The sequence below is a fragment of the Xiphophorus maculatus genome, chromosome 10, assembly GCF_002775205.1.
Source record: "Xiphophorus maculatus strain JP 163 A chromosome 10, X_maculatus-5.0-male, whole genome shotgun sequence".
Classification (NCBI taxonomy): Eukaryota; Metazoa; Chordata; class Actinopteri; order Cyprinodontiformes; family Poeciliidae; genus Xiphophorus; species Xiphophorus maculatus.
The window spans coordinates 24,952,567-24,970,863 of NC_036452.1; the positions used below are offsets into that span (position 1 = coordinate 24,952,567).

General features: G+C 39.3%; 2 protein-coding genes across 7 annotated transcripts; both read right to left on the reverse strand.

Annotated features, from left to right (window-relative positions):
- Nucleotides 1-283: 283 nt before the first annotated feature.
- Nucleotides 284-8,176, reverse strand: rpp30 (ribonuclease P/MRP subunit p30). 2 transcript variants are annotated; one of them, XM_005813151.2, is made up of 11 exons: nt 7,496-8,176; nt 5,082-5,140; nt 4,874-4,996; nt 4,702-4,773; nt 3,477-3,566; nt 3,287-3,403; nt 3,173-3,202; nt 2,867-2,904; nt 2,543-2,622; nt 2,339-2,413; nt 284-444 (listed from the first exon to the last, which is right to left on the reverse strand). In XM_005813151.2, the coding sequence occupies exons 1-11, from the start codon at nt 7,575-7,577 to the stop codon at nt 407-409; spliced, it is 804 nt and encodes a 267-aa protein (XP_005813208.1). In that variant the 5' UTR covers nt 7,578-8,176; the 3' UTR covers nt 284-406. The 2 variants fall into 2 exon arrangements, with proteins under 2 accessions (XP_005813208.1, XP_023196579.1); XM_023340811.1 differs by lacking the exon at nt 7,496-8,176 and adding an exon at nt 7,307-7,489.
- An 866-nt stretch (nt 8,177-9,042) lies between these two features.
- On the reverse strand, nt 9,043-17,776 carry nudt13 (nudix hydrolase 13). 5 transcript variants are annotated; one of them, XM_023340806.1, is made up of 9 exons: nt 17,276-17,776; nt 15,222-15,370; nt 15,010-15,152; nt 14,412-14,519; nt 14,202-14,308; nt 13,963-14,088; nt 10,108-10,219; nt 9,662-9,816; nt 9,043-9,420 (listed from the first exon to the last, which is right to left on the reverse strand). In XM_023340806.1, exons 1-9 carry the CDS (start codon nt 17,486-17,488, stop codon nt 9,229-9,231), a joined length of 1,305 nt encoding a protein of 434 aa, XP_023196574.1. In that variant the 5' UTR covers nt 17,489-17,776; the 3' UTR covers nt 9,043-9,228. The 5 variants fall into 5 exon arrangements, with proteins under 5 accessions (XP_023196574.1, XP_014329632.1, XP_023196575.1 ...); XM_014474146.2 differs by having other exon boundaries at nt 17,565-17,775; XM_023340807.1 differs by lacking the exon at nt 15,222-15,370 and having other exon boundaries at nt 14,412-15,152; nt 17,565-17,773.
- Nucleotides 17,777-18,297: the final 521 nt, after the last annotated feature.

Genomic DNA, 18,297 nt, shown 5'->3' on the forward strand with positions numbered 1-18,297 from the left:
AGTTTACTTCAGTTCTGGACAGGATAAATCCCAGCAGATTTAGGAAACTCAATTAACCCGTTAGAAGGAGAGCTGGTAGCACATCTCCCCTCTCAGAAGAGGAAGTAGAGAGTGAGAGAGTAGAGACAGAAAGGAGGGGGGGGGGTGTTGCACAACAACAATATATATATATATATATATACATGTATATACAAACACACAGGTAGGGGTGTACATACATACATACACACATACATACTTTTTTTAAAAGTTATTCCTCAATTAGCTAAAAATGAATAAAGAATTTATTTTTCAAACTTTATTGATCCAAAATTATAAATCAGTTTTAGGAGGCAAAACATCTTCAAAAAGAGACGAGCAAAAACAGTAAAACAAATGAGAATAGGCTCTGCCTCCTCAATCCCCGTCAGGTTGGTTTGGGTCGTTTGGCAGCAGGAGCTTCACCTGTTAAGATAGATGAACAGAAATGTAAACTAATTTTGCTAACAATAAATATATATGAAATCAGCTACCAAATGGATACATACACAAATTACAACAAGCTGTTGTGGCTCAACAGAACATTAGTTTAGCAAAATGTTATAAAGGTTTCCCCCTCATGTTTTTCTTTTAAATCCTAACATGCAAGACTACAAATCTTGTTCCAATATAAAAGAAAATTTTATTTTTAAAAAATGTTACATAACAAACCCTTCAAACAGTAAATGCTTGTGCACACTTCCTACTGAAATGAAACTCATTTTCATTTCTTAAATCTGTCATGGACATTTCCATTTTGATTTTTCATGTCTTTCATGTCCCTTTTTCCCCTTTCATTGCTTTAATTCAATGAGCAATTTGTTAAAAAAAAAGTTTGGTAATCTTAAAGCGCTTTTCCACTGGAAAGTCTCTCTCTGGTCTCTCTGGTTGATGTGCAGTTCAGTTCTAGCCCAGTGGGAAGCTTCTCTATATTAAGATTGCAGCAGCTGTGGTCAACTCTCCTCTGATATTTTGCGAATATTAGAGGAGAGTTGACCACTCAGCAATATAGAACTTCAAAGTTGAGGACTCAAATAAACCCAGATAATCCATGTTGTCGTACAGAAATTCAAAGCTGGCCCTAACATAATGATAAAGACTCAGATCTATATAAATATAATTACAATCTGGCACTTTTTATTTTTTATGTGTCATGTTTTGAATTTAGGTAATACAGTTAAAAGATGCAAAAAAAAATAGCCTCGCATGAACTTTATTATTTTTTTCCCTTCTTCTTTATTACTGTTTGTTGTTTAGAGAAATTAGTGCATTTCTTGGGTGATTCAGTAATACTGTTTCACCAGCAGGAGGAACATGGCGACTGTGAGTTAGTGCTTTCTCTACTGTTTCTCATAAGCAGACCATGTCTTTCATGCAATCATTTGTATCTTTATTTTCAGCTTTATCTGCTGTCAATGGGTCCTGGACTCTTGTACCCATTACACAAGGACATGAAAACCAATTAATCTGGACTTAAATGGCCATAAACAACGTTCTTTCTTGCCTGGATACTTCACAAAAATATTGTACGCAAAAACTCTTGGGAAGTTCCATTGCACAATTCGTAAGCGTAGTAACCATGCCTACTTCACATTTCTCTCATGTGGTATTTGTCAGACACCACATGAGAGAAGAGGCATGGCCCAGAATATATGTAAATATGAATCTTCAAAAACAACAACAAAAAAAACACACTGCAAGAACAGAACGATGTAATTTTGTCCTTGCAACTTGGAGAGAGAACAAATGCATCTTTTATTGAAGAATACGTCCAGGCCTTAAACAGATCAATGATTAATTGGATATGTTGGCCTAAATATGCTGTAATTTTCTTATTACCTAGAAAATTGCTGTTTATGATACATGGAAACTCATAAGGAGACAAAGTCGATGATCGACTGTCGTCGTTTCATCGAATCTGAAGCCACATGTCTCCTTCTTTTCTTCTTGTGGTTTCTACATTCCCATCAACTTCAACATTCAAATCCAAAAGCCTTAAAGATGTAACACATTGCTGTTGTCCTAGATGAAGCTAGAGCAATCAGGCCTAGCATGACATTTACCCAGAATGTATTGCAGCGTAACCAACATAGGGACCTCCGTGTGATAATATCTTATTTATATTAATAAAAACCAAACAGCTTACAGTATTTTTATTGTATTGTTTTTACATCTAAAATAATTATTTCTCAAATGACATATATTAATACAACTAATCATGGATCCCTTTAAGAAACGCCTGAGGTTTTACTTAATTTAAGTTCTGCAGCTCAGAGTTAATGTTGCTTTGTATCTGATTCATGAATGTGAAAAAACCTACTGCCGGCACAGTCCTGAAGGGCCTCCTGCTGACTGTTCCTGGTGTACACAATGCCACTAGCAGTCTTCCTGGTTTCTGACAACAAAGAACAAAGTCAAAAATGTGATACAACAGATGAACAGACAGATGAACTCCAGATGAACAGGCAGACTGAGATAAACCAACAGGAAGCTTCTGCAGCTGCAAGGCTTCATCATAATTTACCTGCATGCAGTAAAACGGCTCTGCAGTTGGAAGACACGGCTTCTTTAGAGTCAGCATCTGACAGACCAAATAGCGCCCCTCTGAGAGACTCGTCAGGAACACAACACACCAAGTATTTCACTGCAATACACTGGATTCAGTGGAACTGTTTTACAGGAAGAGCATAACATGGCACCACAGGGTGCCATCACACTGCTGAACTGCTACCTCTCTTACTGTTCCTTGCATCAGTCTCCACAGTGGAGACTGATGCAAAGCTTTGATTTCCATGTTCCTTCAGAGTGGGAGGGACCTATCAGACAATTATCACCAGCTGGAGGATACAGATTAATGATGTCATAAGGTCCTCTAAGCTCCAAAGCCTTAAAAAACACACAAACACAAAGTTAGAGAGCCAAGCTGGCCCCAGAGGACCAAATTGTCTCTTTGACGTTTAATCATGGATAAAGCTTACTGGCTGGTGTGGGGTATTAACGATAGGTAACAAATGTAATTTGATGTTTTGCATCATTAAAAAATATTGACAAATAGTACTTAGTGTTACTAGTGTTATCAAATGATAACCAGCATCAAGGACTTTTGGTTAATACAGACTGACTGGGTTCTATCCACACATTCTTGATCACTGACCTTCTCAGCTGCACTTGAGACAATCACGTTCTGAAAGAGAAACAGCTTTCAAAATTTCAGACCTGAAAGTCTCATCATGTTGCAGCTCGCAGAATCATATGCAAGAACACCAACCTTTCCTTTGCAGCTTTCCATCAAACAAACAGCGTTGGTAATAGTGTAGCGCCTCATGGTGGAGTCCCTGAGTGCTGAGGCATATGATACCTCAAACATCACTCCTCTGTCAATGGCCTACACAATGAGAAATGCAGTAAACACTCACAAACAAGGAAGCAAGCCAGAAAACTTGGAATGAGGTAGTCACCCCGTTTATGGGCGCTCTCTTGAAGAAGAAGGGAAGTTTCTCTGTCACCGAGATGCAAATGATGTCAATGTCACACAGCATGCAGGTGGTCTGTCACAAACACACAGTGTTACTATGCATTACTCCATTAAAACTACCAGAGTGCTCTTAGCTCAGAGGGAGGGTTTTCAGCATTGATACTTTCAGACAGATGGTGGCCCTGAGGGAGAAAGCAGAGACACTTCCTAAAGACTCTAAGGCAGCTTGACACTGCAGCCTGAAATGACAAAAATCAGATTTTTTTTTCTCTTATGCAACCTATATCTGAATTATTTCCATGACAGTCTGATCAACACGGATCAAAATGTTACCAATGCAACCCAGGCCACTTATATATGTGGTTTTAAATCCGATATGTATCTCAACTTTTCAAATGTGACCTGGCCGCTTTCACCCAGACTGTAAGTCAGTGATACTCGACAAACATCACTGATACACACAAGCAGGAAGAAAGCAACCACCATGGCGGACAATAACAAGGATTAAGTTGTTAATGTGCTGGTTCCGATTGGACAACTACTTTTACACCACAACATATGCTCCATCATTTCTCTCCATGTTTACTTCTACCAACACTGAGCCTGTGTTCTACGTTTGACGTTACTATGCATCTGCACATAAGTTGCATCTATTTGGAAATATGAACAACCACATAAAACAAAATCCTAATTGAGGAATAAGGCCTGCAGTGTGAACGTAACCTAAGATCAAAAGAATTCTGAGCCTTTTGACACTGCATCAGCAACTAAAGTTTCTGAACAGTATGAAGTTAATGTGAACCTGCATAGGAGATCAATACTGCAAAAGAGACTCTGTCCTGCCTCTCCTTCTGCAGACTTCCTGCTTGGTGTAACTGAACTAACAGCTGGGCGAAGAGATCAAGGCTGAATCTCAGTCTCCCTCATCCTGACATTTCTTCTCAGCTTCCCATTCCTGTGAAATGGAGGTCAGCAGAGAAAAATAGCAGTGAATGCTGATACATCAGGCTTTACTATTACTCGTTTTTCTCAAATGGAGCAGCCATAATTCCCACATGGCGAACTGTATGCTATCTTTTGGCCAACAGTGAAAACTTTGTTTCTTTAACACTAGGTGAGTTAAAAATAAAAAAATAAACAAACAAAAAAAAACGGTGAATTATCATCCTGCTTCAGCTCAGATTAAACAAAGGGTCAGTAAATCTCACATGGAAGAGCTTCTCGGTGGTCGGCTGGACGGCCAGGAGGTCAAAGGCGCGATACTCTGCATCATTTGGCCTCTAGGAGAGTAAAACACACAAACGCACATCACAACTTTATAAAAAAAAAACAAAGCTTTCATCTGGTATTCTGATCAAGATTCTCCAAAGAGAAACTCACAAAGTGACTGGCCTCTGACATCACCACTGTTAGTCTATTCAGCACTTTGATTGGACGAGAGCGACCTTGTACCACAGGCAGCTGACCAATCAGCTCATTGATCGGCACTGGCGATGGAACTTCCTACAGAGGAAACAAACAGACTTTACTGAGCAGTGACTGGCAGGAGTACAGGATGCGTCAGTAACAGCACAGCAGCTAACCGTACCTGTTTCATCTTGGTTGTGGATTCATATACATAGTTGATGGCGACAGTGGAAAATCCCACTGCAGAAGGAACAAACACGCTATAATTAAAAACAGTAAACCTAAAGTGGCTTAATTAATGGTTAAAATATCTCATTAATTTTATCAATGTTGATTAATATTTAATCATGTAACTGTAGATTTCACCCAATAAAGAATCTCATAATTTCAATAAGCATGTTTTTGTTGGGAATAAAAACAAAGCACCATATTTGTTCAGCAAATTGGGGTATCTGGTAGCATCTGTGTGCCTCTCAGTTTCTGTCTTGTTGGGATTGCAGCTCAGTGGTGAATCAACCCTGCTGTGCCTCTAGGCTGGATGTATGCTGGATGTCAAGTTAATTGGTAAAAGATTTTTCAAAATGCAAAAGGTATCACCCCTCCATTAGACTAAGTGAGTGGATGTGAAATGGAGAGAAGGTGCTCTCACTGAACAGTTCAGCGAGTTAGAAGAGCTGTACAGTGATTGTCAGAAAGCAAACTCTAAAAAAAGCTCTACTGACTGAAAATATGCAATCATACTGATGTTTCTGATTGATTTTAAAAAGTTTCTTATGTGGGGAATCTAAAGATTCAACGTGACAGCTGTGGTTGATAGTAATGCCTGCAGATGGATTCAGCTGAACAGAAAGATCTAAAGACCTTAGATCTAAAGATCTAAAGTGGGACTGTCTGTTGAGTCAATGTTAGATTTATGTGGTGGTTCAAGTAGTTTTTATGATTATTTACTGTTGAATTTAAGACGTATTTGCTTTAGTGTAAAAAAGTAGCTTTGCAAGATATTTTAGGTTAAAGACCTTGTTGAATGAAAACTGTTGTGTGTAGTGATGATGTTAGTGTTGATAATTCTAAAAAATATATTTTTTATCTTGGCAGGAGATAAAATGGATATTTAAAAATAAGCTACAGCAGGGCTGGCCCAAGACTCCATGGGGCCCTAAACAAAATTTGGTTTTGGGGGCCCTAGTTCTACTAATAATGTGGACTGGCTGCAATCAGCAATCAGATAATTACATCATTCACACACTTATAGAATTTCTGACAGTGCTGTTTACATTATATCCTATATGCATGTATAATATAAGAAACATTTACCGGACAGCCATTTTATCTGCACCAATTTCCTTAATTTTGGGGGATTGGTAATGAGCCAATACTTACATGAGAAGACAATCTTATCCACCGATCTTAAAATGTCGTATGTGATAATAATTACAACTTTTCAATGTTTTACATTGTCTACCAAAATGTTTATGCATTTAAAGCCGGACCAATCACACCGCTGGTGCCTCTGCTCGTTGCCTCGCGCGCTGCAGCAGCTGGAGGCAACGCGCGGAACGCGCGCGCCTCCTTTCACTCAAACTGGACACAGGCTGACCTGTATAGATATTTACATCAACTGACTGTGAAGAATTATGTTTCATTTCAGAGTTTTTGATCAAGGTAAGAGTTTACAAACCCACCACGTTAGCTCTGGTTGCGCAGCTCTACGTGAACCGCAGGAATAACTTGTAGTGGCTTTTTCAGAGGTGCGTTTAACGAGTGGTGAGAATGATTTATATTTGTGGACAAAGAATTTTGTTTGGCTTTTCCATCTCAACACGCTGCCCAGCACCCGGCTCTGTCTGTACTGATGTCTACTTAATATCTTTTAATACAAAAACTCGATGGACCGCCTTGGCGCCCCCACCACCGGGCTTAGCAAGTTTTTTGGAGGAAACCCTGCATTTGTATAAATATTTTGGTAATACTCTTTAAAATACCAGAATTTGATATTTTTGGCTATCTGATGACTTAAATGTAAAATATTAAATCAGATGTTATAATCAGTATCTCAGTACTTGAGTAGACCTTTTACCAAATATTTTTTTTTACACTTGCTTTAATTAAAGCTTAAGTAATTTATTAGATGGTTCCTTTTTATTTCTAAAGTAAACATCTGTTGAACGTATACTACTGTGATTCGCGTACAATTTTGGGGTATTCTAACCACGTCTTTATATGGACGATCGAATGACTTTTTTTCTTTTTTTTAATAAAAACCACTGCCATAAAACAATGTCTTTTACTACAGCGGTCATCCCACCCCATGAGAGTAATACGACACGGGCCGTGGTGGGTTTTTTAAATTTCTCAGTCACACATAAACAACAATACACACACACTCACACTTAGAGACCTATTTACCTAACATGGGTTTGGACTGTGGGAGCTAGAGCACCCGCATTGAACCCACGTCGGGTGGCTGGACAGTGTATCCAGGTGTAGCCGTCAAATGAACTTGTGATACCTGTGTTGTTATTCTGAACTATAACCGACCGAATGGGATGGATTTACAGACCAGACCCGAGTCAGGGTAACTGGAAGTGGACTCACAGTGAGCGGCTGTCTCTACGAGGCTCTGCAGGCGGCTCCTGTCTGCAGAAAACAGCACATTCAGATCCATGAACACAGACATCCTACTGCAGCGAGGTGGCTACTACACATGGAAACGAACTGACTGCTGGGAGCAGGAATCTTCTTTGACGTTCTTGTCGGTTTGACAAACAAGCATAAGGTGCATTACTGCCACCAACAGGTGATGATACACGCAAATTTCTTCTTAGTGTGATAAGAGGGTGTGAGTGGAAGATTGAGAGTTTGTATATGTTCTATTATCAGGGGCCGTTTAGGACAAAAACTACGTTTTGTCTCACACTAAAGACTCATACACACATGCAAAAATACTAAAATTGCACATATACACTATTAAAATGTCACACATGCATAAAATTTTTCTCTCACAATCCCACACCAAAGACTAAGATTGTGCATATACACTACTAAAACACACGCATACAAACAAGGCATACAGACATACTATTCTGAATGATGGTTCGAAAATAGGTTGTGTGTGTGAACTAACACTAGGTTGAATGAATGAATGAATAAATGAATGGGGATGAGACTTGTATTTGTCTGTGTGAGAGTTGTCACGGAAGAGGCAGGGCATAATTTGGAGATCAGATAGCACATCCATCCATCCATTTTCTAACGCCCTTGCCCCTAGTGGAGTCGGGAGGTGCTGGTGTCTATCTCCAGCCAACGTTCCGGGCGAGATTCGGACAGGACAGGTCGCCAGTCTGTCGCAGGGCAACACAGAGAGAGACAGGACAAACAACCATGCACACACACACTCACACCTAGGGAGAATTTAGAGAGACCAATTTACCTAACAGTCATGTTTTTGGACTGTGGGAGGAAGCTGGAGTACCTGGAGAGAACCCACGTAGGCACAGGGAGAACATGCAAACTCCATGCAGAAAGGCCGGGAATCAAACCCAGGACCTTCTTGCTGCAAGGCAAAAGTGCTACCAACTGCACCACTGTGCAGCCAGATGGCACATGTTTTTTTTAATTTATTTTATTGCAAACAAGGAACATACAGAACATAGAACAATTATTTCACAATGTCAAAATCAAATGGGTGCTCGAGGGTTGCAGTTCTTTAAGGGCGGTTATGATTTGAATGGCTTTAGCATAGAAGAAAATGAAATCTGGAAATTAGGCTTTTGTTGTATTTGGAGGTGTGAATATGATATTTACCATAAATAATAAAAAAGTTAACATATAAAAAAAAGAAGAAGGAACTGGGTTCAAATCCCAGCCCGGGTCTTTCTGCATGGAGTTTGCTTGTTCTCCCTGTGTATGTGTGGGTTCTCTCTGGGTACTCTGGATTCCTCCCACAGTCCAAAAACATAACTGTCAAGTTGATTGGTCTTTCTAAATTTTTCTTAGGTGTGTGTGTACATGATTGTTTATCCTGTCTGTCTCTGTGTTGCCTAGTGATGTACTGGTGACCACACCTTTTGCCCATTGACCGCTGTAGGTATGCATCAGCACCCCTCATGATCCCACTAGGGAGAAAGATATAAGACAATGGATAAGCAATATAATCATTTTATTAGAACTTTACCAACATGCCAGCTAGTTTTTGAACAGCTCTGGGCCATTTCATGAGTAAACCAGGACGATTTACTCTCAGAATGAGTCTAGATGACGTAGTTAGGGATAATACAATAGGATTTTATTTCATGAGTTCTTTTATTGTTCCTCAACACATTGAGACATCATTCTGTGTCCTGGCTGTGTTGCTGCTCCCTCCACTCCATGATAAGGCGGTGAGCAACAGCATGTTTGGGAGGCAGCCAGACAGCGGGTCGATGATCTCTCCATGGTGGAGCTTTTACCTGCAGAGCACAGGTGATTTCTTCCTCAGTAAACCAGCGAGCATCCTCCAGCTCCAAGTGGTCCACATTCAGCTGGAACAAACAGCAGGTCACATGATATGTAACTTACATTTAACTAAACATTTCACCTGCAACTGGTTCCCAGTGGCCAGTACTCTTTTTTTTTTTTTTAACTTTCTTTCTGCTCATTTAAAGCAAAGCTCCAATACAAACTGATTCTATTTTATCCCGACTGATTTAAGTTTATCTCAAGTTTAACAGAAACTCTGTTTGCAAATGTTAACTTTCTAGTTAACATTATCAGCCTAGTCACCTGAGAGTGGGCGGGGCTAACAGTGGCATGGCAGGCCAGCATGAAGGAGCTGTGAGGGAATGGCCAGTGCTGCGATGAACTGTAGATGATGTTCTGTACTTCCAGACCCACCTCTTCTGCTACCTCCCTGCGCAGAGCCTCTTCCAGAGTCTCCCCTAGAAGCAACACACACTCACATATTACATACTAGGTTTACTTTAGGACAGGTATCCTGTCCTGCAGGTTTTAGATATGTCTCTGTTTCACAACACCTGAGTCAAACAACCAGGTCACTAGCAGGACTCTGGAGAACCTGACTGCACTAAGGAGGTAATTCAGCTATGTGATTAAAGTGTGTTGAACCCGGGGTAGATCTATAAATTGCAGGACACCGGATCTTGATGCCTGGATTTAAGAACCCTTGTTTTAAGACATGAGTAGGTGTATCAACAACTGGTGAGACTCACCCATGTCACAGAAGCCCGCAAGAGCACTATACAACCCACGAGGGAAGGACGACTGACGGCCCAACAAACAACGTTTCCCATCAGACACCAGGACAATCACCACTGGAGACATCTGAAGGAAAACAATTCACTCATCAGACTGACAGTAAAATATCCACTGATATGTGTTGGTTTAACTCTGCTTCTGTTTTAACTTTGATCTGGATCAATTCAGACTCATTTCAGTCATGCAGGTGCTTTCAAATCAGTTCAATTCAGTTTATATAGCAGCTATTCACAGAAATGTCGCCTTGAGACACTTTACAAAAGAAATCATACATACATTTCAATTGATCCTAGTTATGAAATAATACATTAAGCTCACTTTATTACACTAAAAAGTAGCTAAAACGTTTCTATGGAAACCTGTCAGATTGCATTGAGTCATTGGCTTACAGGATTCACTCCTTCTGGACCAGCATGTAGCGACAGTAATGTTCAGTCTTTGCTGTGCTGCAGGTTTGTCTCCTCTTCTAAGACAAATTTCTCCCATGGGAGACAAATAAATTACCTTATTTTATTACCAATAGACTATCACTTGCGTTGTGTCATTTACTTTACAGCAGGGGTGTCAAACTCCAGTCCTCGAGGGCCGCTGTCCTGCAACTTTTAGATGTGCCTCTGCTGCACCACACCTGAATAGAATAATTAGGTCATTAGCAAGGCTGGGAGAACTGATCTACACAAGGAGGAGGTAATTAAGACATTTCATTTCAGTGTTTTGTAGCTGTGGCACATCTAAAAACTGCAGGACTGCGGCCCTCGAGGCCTGGAGTTTGACACCTGTGCTTTACAGCAATCTTTCATTCAGAGCATGCATGTAGCAACAGTGGAGAGGAAAACTCCCATTTAAGAGGAAGAAACCTCCAGCAGAACGAGAACCTGGTTCAGTACAAGTGGAAAATGATACATGGTGTTCAACGTTTTTAGAAAGACAAGCATTTGTATTTACTTCCATTTGCTCTGAAAACCTTAGCTAGAGTAAAGTGCACCCAACCGCCTTTAGAAGTTACCTAATGAAAAATAAACTTCAGCTGTGTGAATCTCAAGAATAAATGAAATTACCTTCTATAGCAATTTCCAGTCATTTTGACCATTCAAAGCACTTTACACTACAGCTACATTTTTGAATTGCACTCACAAATACTCACATTCATACACAAATATGTTAAATCCTTTGCCCAACGACACATTGACATGTGACAAGAGGAAGCTGGAACTGAATCTACAGCCTTCCAATTACAAGACAATTACTCTATCCACTGAATTACATAGAATTAATATCATAATCTTGATGTTGCCAGAAATTAAAATGAGTTTGACACCCAGGTTTAGATCAAAGCCTATACATGCATACTTCACAATTATGTATTAATTGGTTCAGGACTGTCACATAAAATCTCAAAAATACATCAAAGTTTGTGGTTGGAGAAAGAGAATGTGGAAATGTTCAGGGGGCAAGAATAGTTGCTAATTCAGATCTGGGGCCTCATAGAGTGCGCAGCTTTCACACTTTTAAAAACTGGAGTATGGACAAATTTAGAAAAGTGCGGCGCACAAAAAATGTGAATGTATAAAGCTGTGTGCACGCACATACCTGTGCACCTTTCCTTTATAAATCTCAATTTGCAGGAAACAGAGTGCCACTCATAAATGCATATGCAAATTTGTATAAATATCCGTAAGTCTGCCACCACGTGAGGCAATAACCATGACAATGGTCCTTGCTTGTAGCAGTATAAGTATTTATAATAATAATTATTATTATTATTATTATATATTTTATTTAAAAGGTGCTTTCGGGGCACATAAGGTCACGTCACAGAAAATAAAACTAATAAATTTTAAAGAAAAACATACAAATAAAAAAAGATATAAATAAAGAGATTGTGCAAATGCCTGTTTGAAAAGCAGAGCGTTCAGCTGGGATTTAAAGACAGACAACATGTCAGAGAGTCCTTTGAGTGGGGAATGTGGACGTTTATTCTAAATAAAGGAATCCTGTGTGTATAAGTTGTACATTTACAGAGTAGAGATGCTTTCTGTCCATAAAGGTGCATTCACAAAGCGGGCATGGCTCTACTGAAGGATGACTGCAGTTTCACCGTCAGAGCACGGCTCATTCTTTATAAGTTTTGCTCAGAGCACCAGGATGATCAGTCTGGGCAAACTAAATGCGAATAAACCATAAACAATATTTCCCAGCAGATCAATATGATCTCTGAACACACGCTCCCTCTGAATCCTTCTATTGGCGATGTTCTGCATCAGAGCCAAAGCGCTCCACAATCACGTTGTGCTGCGTAATTGTGGCACAGTGCAAAGGTATGCCCTTGCCGCAGCTATATATGTGTGATTGTGTGTACACACACACACACACATACCCCCCCCCCACACACACACACACCCACACACACACACCGCCACACACCTTAATCACCTTAAACATAATCAAATTTGGCCTGTTTGGAGTTATTCTGCTGATTCAACCCTGCTTCTTTTTCAGTGAGAATGAAATTACCCCGCAGATGCATTTCATGCGCTTCGACGCACAGACCAATGCTTTACATCTTCGTGAGACAAAAACTCAGAAAATTTACTATTTACAATCGAGTAAGGTTTTCACATCCTTTAACTTTTATTTTCTTTATTTTGTGTGCGTGTTAGGTTATTGTTTAAGGATAAATGTGGTTCAGTTTCACCGTTAACGATAAAACAATAAAATATTAAAATCATGAAAAAACATTGGGTCCAATGCTTCTTTGTCTAAATAACACTGGATAGAATCAGATTTCAGTGTGTTTAGGTGAATTTTGGTGCTTTATAGTTTGTTACTGTCCACAGAAAAAGTTTGTGTGGCTGCCGCAAATTTTCATGCCATGTTCATTTTTATACATGCTGACTTGTGCAACCGGTACCGATTTTGGTAACACTTTATTTGAAGGTTGTGAATAAGACTGTCATGACACCATCATAAACATGACATAACACCTGTCATGAACAGGTCTTCATGAATATTTATGACTGTTGTCATAAAGTGTCATTGTCATGATCTGACATAAATTTGTTATAAAAGTATTACTGATTAAACTTTAGCTTTAATAACATAAAGCTACATAATTTTTAAAATTTAATCAGTAATACTTTTATAACAAATGTACAGTACAGACCAAAAGCTTGGACACACCTTCTAATTCAATTGGTTTTCTTTATTTTCATGACTATTTATAAGGCAAGAAATCCCACTTATTAACCTGACAGGGCACCTATGAAGTGAAAGCCATTTCAGGTGACTACCTCTTGAAGCTCATCAAGAAAATGCAGAGTGTGTGCAAAGCAGTAGTCACAGCAAAAGGTTGCTACTTTGAAGAAACTAGAATATAAGGGGTATTTTCAGTTGTTTTACACTTTTTTGTTTAGTGCATATTTTCACATGTGTTATTCATAGTTTTGATGCCTTCAGTGTGAATCTACAATGTCAATAGTCATGAAAATAAAGGAAAATCATTGAATTAAAAGGTGTGTCCAAACTTTTGATCTGTACTGTATGTCAGATCATGATCTCTTGGTTAATGACAAGTTGTCATAACGAAGACCATTTGAATAATGTCAACTTTGTATTAAAAGTGTCATGATTTACCGAATGACACTTTATGACAACAGTCATAAATATTCATGAAGACTTATTCATGTTCATGACAGGTGTTATGTCATGTTTATGACGGTGTAATGACAGTCTTATTCACAACCCGTCAAATAAAGTGTTACCCAGATTTTTAACTAAGACTCTGACCCTATTTGGTTCTATTTTAACACCTTTGGGTAGTAGACAATAGAGCTGCTGCTGCAGGCCCTCTGGCTTCCAGCCTGGTTCCGTTGGGTCAGCTGGCCTGTAGCGCCACAGAACCTGTTAATCTGGTGCCATTGTAGCAAAGCCTGAGCCTGCAAAACACACCGATGTCAGGACCAGAACACGAATTAGATTCCATGAAGAAAATCTGGAGTTCTGGTTTATCACAAAAACAGAACAAGAAAGTCCAGCAGCAGTTACTCACTTTGGCGACTAGAGGTGCCTCAGCTCCTTCTAGGAGAAAGAAAGCTTTCCTGAGATCCATAAATGTTCCCTTACAATTCTGTGCGATTGCTGCTGGATCCAGTTCTCCTGAAAACATATCAGAATCCAAACAGAACCCCCAGAACTCAATCAGGCAAAAACTTTCTCAAAGTCTGAAGTGACAGACAGAAAGAGTCCAACATGCTCTTACCCACATCCAGACAGAACTGGGCATGGTTCTGCTCAGAACAGCCAATCAGAATGGATTCTTTTAGCAAGGATCCATCAGAACCACATTTATGCAAGACTGACTGGACTTCTAGAAGATAAAGCCAAAGGACAATGATTAGGTTACCCTGCTACTCACCCGTTGACTGCTGGAGATAGGCACCAGCTCCCCTGGTGACCCTCACTCTGCTTCACCAACTCAAACCTTCTCCACATACCCAAAACCAAACTAGGAACCATGGATAGGGCCTTCTCGCTTCCCATCTATGGAATGCCCTACCTGACACTTTGAGGGCACCACAATCTACTGACATAAAAAAAGGCCTTAAGATATTCCTTTAAGCTGTTATTTGTGATCTAAAGTTGTAAAGAGCATTATAAATAAAATATATTATTATTATTAAAGATAACTATGTTGGATAATGGAGGTTCAGGTTCTATATTAGAGTTAGGTCTGAGGTACTATGTCAAGTTTTGTGTGCATCATTCTTGGTGTGAGGTTTGTCTCGGTGACTGATCTTGTACTTCAGTTTTTGAGGATGTCTATCTGAAGGTCTGTTTTATTTTCTGAGGTTGCGTACCTGAGTAGGTGAGAGCAATAGGTCTAAAGGTTTCCGGATCACTGCATTGCAGCAGCGGGATGAGACGATGAAACAGGAAAATGTGCCCATTTTGCAGCGCTGAAAGACATGCTGCATCATTCTCCTTCAGCCTGTTTATGTACCTGAAGAGATCGATCAATCAATCAATCAATCAATTAATCAATCAATCAGTTGCACGTGAGCTCCTGAACCTCATTCTGGACACAAAGCCTGAGCAGAATCGGGTAAGGCTGTAATGTTCTCCAAAGAGAAGGGTCCTCAGGGGCCTTAATGCTGACATGCTGGACTGGATCATGCTCTGTACCTGAGAGCTATGGAAAGGCTGCTCTGGTTCTACTGCCTGCAGAAGGACAGCAAGGTAAAGTTAGGTACACATAGTAGTGATGGTACAAGAAAAACTGTTCATCTTAAGTGCAAACAGTGAGACGCAACACACAAAGCGCCCAGTCCTGTGAAGCACGCTCACACAGCTCCGTTCTGGTCTTATTTTACAGGAAAGCAAAGTTTTGTCTGGTCAGAAAATAATCTATTTCATGCCTTAAGACACATGTGTCAAACTCCAGTCCTCAAGGGCCGCAGTCCTGCAACTTTTAGATGTGCCTCTGCTGCACCACACCTGAATAGAATAATTAGGTCATTAGCAAGGCTGTGGAGAACTGATCTACACAAGGAGGAGGTAATTAAGACATTTCCTTCCAGCATTTCGTACCTGTGGCACATCTAAAAACTGCAGGACAGTGGCCCTCGAGGACTGGAGTTTGACACCCCTGCCTTAAGACATGACTAATTTGGATTTTAAAAACAAGTTCTGTTCATAGTTACAGTACTGACCTACTAAAATGAACTATGCTACACTAAATGGTCATTCCCTCTAAAGTAATAGTCCTCATAAGTTCTCAAAAGTCATTGCTTGAGTCGATATAAAAAATGTTGAACTAGTTCTCAAAATCTGTCAATTTTATTTTCTTTCTCAGTCTTTCAAGAAAATGCCTCCTAGACTAAACAGTTTCTCTGGTGAACCTCAGAGATGCGTGGAGCTTTACACAAAGCATGCTCCTTATGTTCAATAACAATAATTAATTAATAATTAACTGATACCATAGATACAAGGTTCTTTATCTTGTTGGTCTTGTGCTAGTTTCCAGTTAATTTAATAATTTATTTAAAAAATGTCAAGTCCTTACTTGGTGAGGTTCTATGATACCTGCCTGTCAACATACAGTTGAAACCAGAAGTTTAAATACAGCAACTAAAAAGACACACAGATTTATTTTCTCATTGTCTGAAGTTAAATCAGACCAAATTTATCTCGTCTTAGATCAGTCAGAATAATCAAAATTAATTGTATTTGCTAAATGTTAGAAGACTTATTGAGAGCATTTTCTACGTTTCAAAAATGTACATACATTTGGTCAGTATCTGGCATAACTGTCTTTTAAAATGTAGGACAAGGGTCAAACCTTTTGGGATTTCTTGCACAAGTTTCTCACAATAGTTTGCTGGAGTTCTGGCCCATTCCTACTGGAGGAACTGAGTCGATATTGTAGACCGCCTGTTTCACAAAGACCAAACCAGGCTGAGGAGGTGCAGCTGTGTCGGCCCAGGCTTAAGTAATTCAGATGAATATGTGTCTACAGATTTTTCAAGAGACCATCTTTTGATTGAGGATTATGAGGAATTGAAGCACATCATGCTAAGGGGAAAAAAACCTCCTGCTACAATACAGGAAACAATAGTGGATCGATTGAATGCATAAATAGCATAAAATATACATTTCCAAACCATTCTTGAATTAAAAAAAACAATAGAATCATACCTGTCATATGCTCAAATAAACAACTGTAACCAAATAAATGAACAGTGGAAGTCAATATTGTAACATGTTAATCTGACAGCAGATTCATTCATGTTACTTTTTTCTGTCCCACATTTTAGAAATATTTATACAGAACAAACACAACAGGTCAAGATTAAATATAAGAATATTTTTTGTAGTATCTGGGAAGTATGTGGATGAAATGTTGAGTACATTGTGCAAATAACTTAGAAGGTATAAGACCAATATCGAACTTAATTAGCTTTACTGATGGTTAACTTCCTTTTTGAGTTCTGAGGTTTTTGTTTTGAAGGGACAATTTCTTGTTTAACTGTTTGAGCAAAGTCAGCTTAACTAAGCGTGACTGTTAGCCTGGTCTGGGGCAGGTTAGCTGCACAAAAGAAATCGCCATGGTAACTTATGTGTTACCTCTTTTGTGAAACCGACACTTAAGCCAGGATATCCGGAAAATTCACCGCTTAATCCATTTTCCTGGTTCTGTGAAACAACTCTCCGTTGCTGTTTTCCTGTCAACCTCCTGACTGATGGTTCTGAGTAGAAACCCAAAGCAATACCAGAGCTCTGTGTCGACCTGCTGTCAGTAATCCCACCGAAAGGTTCGGTTGTGACAGGGAGCAGCATCCAGTGGGCCAGATGTGTACAGTCATATGTTGTGGCCTGCTGTTTGTGTTTGAATATCAGCCCGTGTGTCCGGTACCTGAATGTTCTGTACCACTTATCTCTTCTTCTGCTGCTGCTGATTGATTCTTGGTTCCACCTGCTGGTTAATCATGTTCCCTGCAGTAGTGATGATGGGTCATCTGAAGCCAAACTTCGATGTTTGTGTCGTCTTGCTGAAAACTATGTGACTGATAAGGAACGATGTCTCGCATTGCATGGGTCACGTGACTGCTTCATCTTCCGTGTCGGTTTTCAAAATAAAAACGTGTACTTGGCTTCATGGGTTTGTCCTCAGCATTGGCTGAAATAGAAGGAACATTGACCAACATATTTCATTTGTATTAATGATTTTGATGATATCCCTCATCAAAATGTAATGTTTGTTACTGCTTTTCTCAATTGTTGATTATGGTGTATTTTACGACTTTATATTTTTGTGTTTTTGTGATGTAAAGCACTTTGAACTGCATTGTTGCTGAAATGTGCTACACAAATAACTTGGTAAATGAACTTGATAAAACTCTAAAACGATGATCAATTGACAAAAGCTGCTGAAAAGGAAGCTATAAACCTGTTAAAAATTATTACAAGAAAACATTCATTAAGGACTTGTTTTCATTGTGGAAAAATAGAAGGAGTGGAACATATTTTGATAAAATGTAGAAAATATTCAAGAGAAAAATAGGAGATGTAAAGGACAATGGGAATTTCAATAACAAATGTTTAATATATTGGTGAATCACAATGTATAATTCAAGCACCTACAAAGT